Source organism: Gymnodraco acuticeps, unplaced genomic scaffold, assembly GCF_902827175.1.
Source record: "Gymnodraco acuticeps unplaced genomic scaffold, fGymAcu1.1, whole genome shotgun sequence".
NCBI lineage: Eukaryota > Metazoa > Chordata > Actinopteri > Perciformes > Bathydraconidae > Gymnodraco > Gymnodraco acuticeps.
The window spans coordinates 2,343,014-2,353,013 of NW_022990235.1; the positions used below are offsets into that span (position 1 = coordinate 2,343,014).

At 39.8% G+C, this 10,000-nt stretch overlaps 3 protein-coding genes across 3 annotated transcripts in view; all 3 read left to right on the forward strand.

The window, feature by feature from the left end:
- Window positions 1-767, forward strand: part of LOC117548108 — a 3,722-nt gene extending 2,955 nt beyond the window's left edge. Inside the window, exon 6 of the mRNA XM_034219141.1 lies at window positions 4-767. Within this exon, the coding sequence (XP_034075032.1) occupies window positions 4-206 (203 nt within the window). The 3' untranslated portion in view covers window positions 207-767. The remainder of the gene's footprint in view (window positions 1-3) is intronic.
- A 265-nt stretch (window positions 768-1,032) lies between these two features.
- On the forward strand, window positions 1,033-5,100 carry si:ch211-213o11.11 (probable G-protein coupled receptor). The gene is given in 5 exon segments (XM_034219122.1): window positions 1,033-1,550; window positions 3,001-3,246; window positions 3,249-3,541; window positions 3,543-4,337; window positions 4,339-5,100. Coding segments are annotated over 4 exon segments (1,275 nt in total). The 5' UTR covers window positions 1,033-1,550; window positions 3,001-3,113; the 3' UTR covers window positions 4,393-5,100.
- Window positions 5,101-9,734: 4,634 nt separating this feature from the next.
- Window positions 9,735-10,000, forward strand: part of zgc:172270 (uncharacterized protein LOC100136849 homolog) — a 1,978-nt gene continuing 1,712 nt past the window's right edge. The window contains 2 exon segments of the mRNA XM_034219151.1: window positions 9,735-9,992; window positions 9,995-10,000. The exon segment at window positions 9,995-10,000 is cut by the window's right edge and continues 32 nt beyond it. Coding sequence (XP_034075042.1) covers window positions 9,809-9,992; window positions 9,995-10,000 — 190 coding nt within the window. The 5' untranslated portion in view covers window positions 9,735-9,808.

Here is a 10,000-nt window from a genome sequence, read left to right on the forward strand (position 1 = left end):
CAGAACATGTGGCACTCAAGTTTGGTGTGGATAGCAGCCAAATAAAAACGGCAATCCGCACGAAGTTGAACAATGAGGACAAACTATTAAAGAAGAGGCTGGGCATAGGTAAAGCTGAAAACAGAGCTTTCATTGATCAAAGCTTTTGCCATGACGCTGCACTTCTGTCTGAAAATGGAACGATGACCAACGATTCTCAGTTGTAACGTTTTGATTCTGCCTTAATTGTTGGCCACCCGTATTTCATGTTGACAGGTTGACTTTTTAATCCACCTGTATATTTTATTCATTATTGAGTGATTTTATTAGTTAGGTCTTTTTTTAAGACTTTTTAGAATTCTTCCATTTTTGCAGCTGCTGTTGTCTCTCATATGTTCAAAGTGTCATGTTTATCTGGTGACCCAACAGCACTGTCACGTGTTATTGTCAGTGGTTAAAAACAACCAAGTGTTCTTGTTTTATTTGAGGTAGTAAGTGGCAGTTGTCTAAATAATACGTATGTGAAGTCGGCTCTATTTATAATAGTTAAACTTTCAGTCTGCTGGTTTTGAACGAAAATCTTTCAAGGTGGTTATGTTGACCCTGTAGTTCATGACAAAGTGTGCGTTACACCAGGTGATACTGTGTGATACTAGGATAGTTTTTTGGTAGTTGCAAAATATGCTGTAAGTGATAAATAATCGTTACTGCTTCCACACCATCTATTTACATCACTTCTCTGTGTGTTGTGCTTACTTATGTAAGGGCCAATAAACTTTCAGAACTGATACCCTTCTGTTATCTTAACCTGGACCCTTTCTTACGTCAGCACAGTAAAGTACAGCATGCTCCCAAGGGGATTTAAAATGTACAGCAACCAACAGATGTCAGTGCTGAGCCTGGTTTCATGCGTTTCTTTTAGCAAAAGAGTACACTGTTAGGAAATATACATTTTTAAGACATATGATGAACTGGATAAAAAAAAAGCGCTTTAAAGTTGTTAAACAGTGTGACTGGACAGAACAAATCCAACCATTCCTTCAGTGTGTGTGAGTGAGCGTATGTCTGTATGTATATTCTCTCAGAAGCTCTGAAGAGAATAGTGCCACATATAAAGACAGAGGCACAGTGGACAGTGTGTGACAGTCACTGCCACATACTGACTGATGAAAGAGTGTGTGTGTGTGTGTGTGTAAGACGTGGTTAATGTAAGCGGTTGGCAGTTTGATAGAGTCATGTTGTCATGAAAGATGTGAATTGAAGAATCACCAAATGCTGGCTCCTCCCCCTCAGTGCTCAGCCAGCTGTGCAGTGGACACACAGCACATCACCTCTGTCAGTCAGCTCTCCCTGGGGTCCTGTACGAACGCATGTAGGGCTGTTTCTTTGGGAAATGTACAATTTTGTCACTGATTTTCCATATCTTCCTATATATCTCTGTAAAGAACCACAATTATTACAAACCTGAATTGATACAGAGGAGAGGCATCACCATGATTTGGACGTATTCAAATTTACAAAACTGAGACAACTTTTTGGAAGATCTCCAACCACTTTTCAAAAAAGATTTGGTAAGTTTCTTCTTTTTGTATTAAGTAGTTATAGCATTCTCTAAGATGTAACTTTAATAATCAGGATATTAATGTATAAAGGAATATTAATGCATCATCTTTGTGTTTAAAAATTCAAGAAAAATCTTCCACTTACATGTGTTTCAGAATGTGGCAAAAACTGAAGGTAATTTAGACAACAAACATGTTACAAATCTTACCTTAGCATTCCTGGCATCTAGTAGTCTGGTGAACTGTTGACCGTTTTTTGTTATAGTTTGAATTAAATCTATAATAACACAAGAGCTGACTAACAAGGAATGAAGTGATATTACAAACCAGTGGTATCTAAAAGATGCTCTGTAATGCGCATATTAGGAATATATTGACCCCTGCATTGTTCTGTCATCCTTATGATAATATAGAAAAGATTGGAGAAAGACTGAAGTTGCAAAATCCAATACATGTGTTGGTGTTGAATTAATGAACACAAGAGAGTTTAGAAAACACAACAAATGACTTATCATCCTCTTCAGGAGTAAAACCTGGATTTAAATCATGTTGCATATGCTGTAACAGGAACATGATGAACATTAGGACAGCCTTACATAATATGCATGTCAATGTAAATAAACTGGTCCTTCCTGGGGATAAATCGCATCGCAAACGTGGCATGCAAATAGAAGATTACAGCAGGGGAGAGCATCAGTGGTTCAGGCCATTGAGCGAGAACATGTATTAGGACACAACATCATCCACAGTCGTAAGATTGGGACCTGATTATAATTTTTAATCACAAAGCAATACAAAGATACGAACAATTATGCGGAGAAGATGTTTTGTGATTGAGGGTCCAACCTGTCCCAGTAAGAGGTTTCCTCTTTGACGGTGCGCTGCAGGGTGACACCGAACACATACTAATCAATGCAGCCAGTTCCCTGCAGCTGGGCTAAAACAAGCACACTCATTATCTTACATTTCAAAAGGATGGGGATGGATGGAGGAGAGACAGGGTGTCCTCTATGAATTATTCCTATTGATCATGTCTCTCCCTCACTCAAATAAAGAGAGTAATAGAGAGAGCATCCCTTCTATAACATTCTCATAAATAAACATTCATTGATTAACTTCCTAGTTCTCCTTTGCGGAGTGTGTGTGTTCCTTTAATATGAGGCTGCAGTAGGGATCTCTGAATGTTTATATTTGAAACATATTGGAATGAATCCCTCAACATTATGTGCAATAACAAAGAGACCAGAGCTAAGAAAAGGGAATAATTGACTTAAATTCACGGCAGACATAAACACGACACATGAAAGCTGATGTAGTTATGCAGGATGTGTAAATAGGAATATGTTTGCTAACGTGTCAACCATATCATCTAACACTAGATAGATTAAATATACTCTTAATTTGACATACTTTCTTATGCATTGTAATGTTTTAATGGACTTCATTGTCTTTCACACAGGAGTGAAGAGTATTTCATCTGATGCGCTGAAGAATTGTTTGACCTCATTAATGACCAATGGGGGAGTTGGGTTACATACGTGTGCTTTTACTTTAAAACCTGTACTATGAATCATGGAGGAAAACACACCATTTCTGAACGCTGAGTACAATGACAGCACCACCGTTTGGGCTCCGATGCCCTCAGCTTCCAGCAGACAGCTGGGCGTCCTTCCCAACCCGCAGACACGATTCAAGGACCTGACAGGGATATTTTCATGGTGACCCTGAATGTTCTGGCACTTCTAGCCAACACTGCTGTTCTGGTGGTTGTCATAAAAGCCCCTCATCTCAGGAAATTTGCTTTTGTGTTCCACCTGTGTGCAGTGGACCTGCTGTGTGCCATCCTCCTCATGCCTCTTGAGATTGTGTCCAGCTCTCCGTACTTTGCTGGTGTGGTGTTCACTGTCCTGGTGTGCCAGGTCTACGTCTTCCTCAATGTTTTCCTCATAGCTGCCTCTATCTTCACCATCACAGCCATTAGTGTGGAGCGTTACTACTACAATCGTCCATCCAATGCGCTATGAGGTCAAGATGACGCTGAAGCTGACTGCGTCCGTGATAGTGATGGTGTGGGTGGCCTCTGCTGTGCTGGGGCTGTCCACCGTGTTTGGGTGGCCATCTTACAGCAGCCTGAGCTCCATTAGTGCCTCACACTGCTCGCTGCACTGGAGCCACAGTAACCACAGACGAGTCTTCTCTGTGTTCTTCAGTGTCACCTGTTTTTGCCTTCCTGCTATTGTGATCTTTGCAGTCTACTGTAATGTGTACAAGGTGGCCCGTGTGGCTGCCCGCCAGCATGGACCTCTGCCCTTGTGGACTAACAGTCAAGCAAAGCATCGCTCTGACTCAATAAACAGCCAGACTACCATCATCACAACCCGCAACGCCCCACGTAGGATTATGAGAGACCGGCCTTTTGGTGGAGGTAAAGCAGCTCTCACCCTGGTGGTTATTGTTGGCCAGTTTCTGATCTGCTGGCTGCCTTACTTTGCCTTTCACATCCATCTGACGCTACACGCGACACCCAAGATTCCTGATGATTTGGAGGAAACGGTCACCTGGCTGGCATACACTTCCTTTGCGATCAACCCGTTTTTTTATGGGCTTCTTAACAGGCAGATCAGGGAGGAACTTTGTAAGCTGAGGCGCTGCTACACCGCCCGCCCAGTGGAGCTGGCCATCTCCAGCCATGAGGGCTCAGGCAACGAGAACTTCCTGCAGTTCCTCCATAGGACCAGCTGCACAGCAGAGACACGTGCCAGCTTTGCTACTTCCAGTCCAAGAAGCACTCTGGATCATGGGCAGGACCGGTTTTAGGATACCAGGGCAGATCCCAGAAGAGTTCAGTTAGATATACCTCGCTGTTGTGCCACAGCCGTTAGTAGCAAGGCCACTTCATACAGTGTGTAATATTGTGTGTACTATATCTGTAAAGTGTATCTGAATACAGTAAAAGATCATTTACAGCATCAAGAAATGAACTGTTTATGAAACTTGACATACTGTTTATAGATACTACTATTCATACTAATGGACATTACTTCTCAAAGTATCTTTACTTTACTTGTGGTAAAACTATTATCGATAAATTAATTAATTAATTAATCTGATAAGGAACCCTGTGTTTTTACTAGCTACTAGAGAAAAGTCACTTTTTATTTTCAATCATTGCATCTATATAATTAAAGTAATGAGCACAAATATCTGGATTACTTGAATGTTGAGTGAGCAGTCATTCATATTTCTGAAGTTCCTACATTATTTTTTCATAGGGTCTCAATATGACAGCAGTTTTTATTTTTGTATTTAGTAATTCAGTGCTGTACGTGGTATTTATGTTGCACGGATTTGTGTAAACTTTATTTATTGTACTCAAAGAAAAAATGCATTGTTTCTTATTGCTATAATTCTGCAAATAAACAGTGGTTACTTTCATCCTTTATGGAAATGTGAGTAAGAAACCAAATATTCATAATATGCATTATTAGCAAACATTATGTTTGTCTTCTTACCACATTAGTCTGTACTTAATAGATTAATAATGGGCAAGAATCACATATGTCTGGCCAGTCATTCTTGTCAATAGGTTTTTTTAATTTTTTAAATCAAATAATGTATTTTTTGACAGCAGAGGAAAATTAATTTACTGGGTTTATTTATTATTATTAACAGTAGAGGGGCAGTCTGGTGATTAAACTGTCCTGGAGATCAACAGCCAAGTAAACAAGTAACACTCTACTCTCTTTCTGATCTAAAAGAACACTATCAGGAGTCTTCTGCAGTCACACATGTGCACCTTTCCTGTGTATTTTTGACATTGACAGCTTTGACATCTGTGTGGTCTGCATGTCCATTTATGAAAAGCTTGTTACTAAGACTTAACGCCGTAAACACATGATTATATAAAGAGAAAAGGCTGTTTCATAACAGCTGTCGTGGCTGTCTCTAATACCCTCTAAATATATGTTCACTGGCAGATAAACAGTTATTTATGTTCCCATACACTTAATTATGAATATGACCTACTTCTCAAATAGAGTGCAATGATGGTATATCCAATGTGCTATAAGGATCAACATTGATGGAGTTCACTGACCAATCAAGAAAGGCAGATTATACAATGTTCATATATCCTTGATTTATATTTGGTGCAGCTCTCCAAAATAAGATTAGATTTAAGGGATTACATTGGATAACACACTGATTAATGGGGACAAATAAAAACAAGCATGCTGAGCTGTCACAAACCCAAACACCATAAATATAAATCAGCAAAAAAGTTGATTAAATGGAAAAAAAGTGTTGAAATAACTCAGGCAGTGAAGAAATAAATAACATTGAGAGGAGTGAGATAAGCCTGTGTACTGACAGGCAGGAAATAAGGTAGACTGGATATGTTAAGTCAAGATAACACGGTGCCATTTTATGTTTTCTGGTTGGCAACACATTCACACATGTTGCAGTTTATTGCATAACATAGTTCATAACAAGTAGGGAGCAACGACCTGCAAATATGATACTACTGACTTACAGATACAAATGCATACATGACATCATTGTTAGAAGATGTTGTTGGGATGGAAAGTAAATACAAATCTTGCTCTGTATTTATTTCTCAGAATGAAAAGGTACTAAATATGTCTGGCTGATTTTTTGTGTAATTCTTAAAAAGGCATCTATAATATTTTCATTTGATGGTGTAGTTTTGTCTTTCAGTGTTTCACTCAGCGTGAACAATATAGCTTAATTTTCCAACATTAAAATCATGAAAGGGGTTATTCCAGGTGTTTCAACTGTTCAAACTGTTCAAACTAATTGTATATGTTTTCGGCCCTTTTTCTTCTTAATACATTTAAATGTGTACACTTTATTAATCAATCTTTTGAAAATGATACCTTACGTAACGAAGTTACACTTTACGTGTAATACAAGATGTGATAAAGATAATAAATACATTTCAAAGGACCTGTTTCATCACCCAGCTTCCAAACTGAATTAACATTTGAGCCTAAGCAGTGTTTATAAGTTGCTAATTAAAGTGAAGGACCTTCCATCTCAGAGGCAGCTTCTGTTTAATCAAAACAATCACATCACTGTACTTCTGCAAAGCATATTCATTGTAGATCAAACACGAGCCCACTGGTTTGAGCCTGGCCAAGTGGGGTCTGTTGTTCAGATGTGTTCAGATGGTAAATCTGAAAAGACTTGATGTTTTTCTGTTTCCTGAAGATTGTGCTGTCTGTTTGATAGTGATAATGAAAGAACCACCCCTGAAGAATCAAAGGGAGGAAGTGTGATTGATGGTGCTGCCGGAGAGAGTGAACCACATTATTTCATCAGACTTTCCCTTTAACGACAACTGCATGACTTCTCTCAGACCTGTGCACATATAATAGGAAAGCTGCAGTCTACACATAGCTTCATGCTGCACAACATGCTCAGGTCCCACAAAGTAACAAGACACACAGGCATATCATAGGCCCTTTGCAAAAAACTCCTTAAAAGAATAGGTTAATAGACATTTTGAAAATAGGATTCTTTGCTTACAAATTATGCAATTGTTTTTTATTTCTTTATAATAATAATACATTGGATTTACATAGCGTCTTTCAAGAAACCCAAGGACGCTTTATAATAGGAGGAGGGGCCGTGGGGGGGACAAAAAGGAAAACAAATAAGAAGATAAAAACTGAAATTAACAAAGGCTGGTCAAAAAAATGTAGAGGAGAGAGTTAACTGTGGCTGAAAGCCTTGACAAACAGATGTGTTTTGAGTGCTTTTTTGAATCAACAGTCAGCAGTATTGCAAGACAAGATACAAATACATTTCCATGCAAAAGTGTTTGTATCTCAACAAATTGGATTGTAATATTTGTTATAAGAAGTATTTCTATTCAAAATGGAGCCTGAGATGCTGAAACCTATTCATTGTCGCAGGAATTCCTGTCCAATAACTTATCTTCTATACCTCTCCAACATCATGTAGCGTCTCAGAGTAATCATGATAACCACTCTCTCTTACACACACACTCTCCGCTGACCTCACCTGTTCAGCCTCGGTCACAAACAAAGCCCATCTGGCGAGGTGTGCAGTCCATTAGCATACCACAGTCTCCGGCACAGACACAGGGAACTCTCTGTCATCCATACGCTGTGTTCCAACCCGTCTTCATCCAGCAGGCAGAAATTGTCATTACCATGGAGACTATGGTCAATCATCGCGGAGTAACTCACTCACAACAGGTGTTCAGGTGTTCTTAGTAATGTACTATGTGCAGTATTTATTCAACCTTTACGATTAAAAGACATTTCCATGTTGTTTGCTTCCCTTAGTAATGCATAGGTCAAACACTTGGATGCATGACTCTTAAGATCAACAGCGTCATCATTTAATCAACATACTTGACGTACACAGATTATTGGAGATGAATGTTCCGACTGGATAGTAGGTACTTTTTATATCTGCATTGTTGTCACTTTGCCAGCTGTTATGATCTTAGGTCAATATGTGGCAGTGTAGATGATGATGTGAGCAGTTTGATCTTGTGAAGAAGGTCTGGTAGGTGGTTGAGTGACTGATAAGATCTATCTGAGGATTCATAGCTGACCTATTAATAGCAGAAAAGGCCGTTAATGGGTCCAAAGGTTGACAGAGGTGAACGGTTTTTTTCTTAAAAGCATGTTGCGAAATGTGTTTTACACCTGAGTGCAGAGAGCTGAGAATGTTCTTCATATACAGGCTCTTATGGAGGATACTCTGGTAACATGCATTATATCTAATGTTGTTAGCACAGTGATTCATGCTGTTAGTGAACAGGAACAAGTAAAGCAAGGCAGGGAATGACCCTCAGCTGAACAATTGACTGGTTTCTGTAGGGGACAGCATAAAACCAATTTAAAATATGGATTTTGGTCATAAAGATGCATATTGCAATATGGCAGGTCAACGGCATGTCATGTCAGTTTCAAGAAAACAGTACATGCATCGATTTTTGTGATTGAACATTGTTTATCTCTGTTAAGGTTGAGTGAAACCTTATGCAGAATAAACAAAAAAAATACCTTTATTTCAAGGTGTTTAAGGAACAAACAGAAAACGAACCTGTGAACACAGTCAAAGACAAACAATGAACCAACAACGACAGACAGAAAAACTAGAACTTAAATACACACAAGACTAATCACACAAACAAGACACAGGTGAGGAGGGAGGAGAAAACACAGGGACACCAGTAAACACAATCGGGTAATCAGGTAGGAGGGAAACAGACAGACAGCAACAGGCAAGTCAGGGGGTGAACACTTTTCAAAATAAAACATGAAACCAAAGACAGAAAAAGACAAAACGCAACACAGACAGATCGTGACAATCTCCCTGTGTTCATGGTCATGATTCATGTTACTTTTGCCAGTTCTGCGGCTCAAATATCCCCTTTATTCTACATCTTAACAGAAAACCAGCAATGAAGTCATTAAAATGTCAAATAATTTGTGGTTTTCAAAGTTTAAATGTGTCATACTATTGTGAGATATTGCATTTGTTCAGGCACATCTGATTGCACTTCAGAATACACTTAATCTCCCTCACAGGCCAGAGGGAGGCAGTATTGCCTCGCAAGTCAAACCATTTCTGACACAAAGAAACTCATCTACATTAAATAATGAGATAAGTAGACAATAAGTAGAGGAATAAAAGTCACAAAGTCCTGTTTACCTGTATCATTAATTACTCCAGTTGGTAGTCACAGAATGTGGCCTTCAAAGATAGCTTTTACTATGTGTGTGTGTGTGTGTGTGTGTGTGTGTGTGTGTGTGTGTGTGTGTGTGTGTGTGTGTGTGTGTGTGTGTGTGTGTGTGTGTGTGTGTGTGTGTGTGTGTGTGTGTGGCGCGCGCGTGTGTGTGTGTGTGTGTGTGTGTGTGTGGCGCGCGTGCGTGCGTGTGTGTGTGTGTGTGTGTGTGTGTGTGTGTGTGTGCGCGTGCGTGCGTGCGTGCGTGTGTGTGTGTGTGTGTGTGTGTGTGTGTGTACAGAGCCATCTCCATGCTTACAGTATTTATATCCCACCCTATCCGTCCTATCCCTCCCTCTGCACAGGAGAAAATGATCCTGGCAGACCATCTGCAAATACCATGCAGGGCACCGTAATGTTCCCAATATAACCTCAATGTTGCAAGCACAGCCAGCTGAGGGGTCCTGTCGGCGGACACAGTGAGCTGTAAGGGAAGTGACAATCACTAAGTCTCTGGATTGTGTTTTCTTTACGGGTTTCGATGCTCAGGATGATGAAAGGGAAAGATTCAGAGGAAGTAGAGATTGACTTGGAGGACTCCAGTGACTCTGAATCTGATAACGGGGAGGAACCTGAGATGCTGTGGAAAGCCCCTCCTGCTCACGAAGAAGAAGAAGACATTCATACCACCACACTGGTGGAAATCAGTGATACTAAGCCTCTGATTATGTCA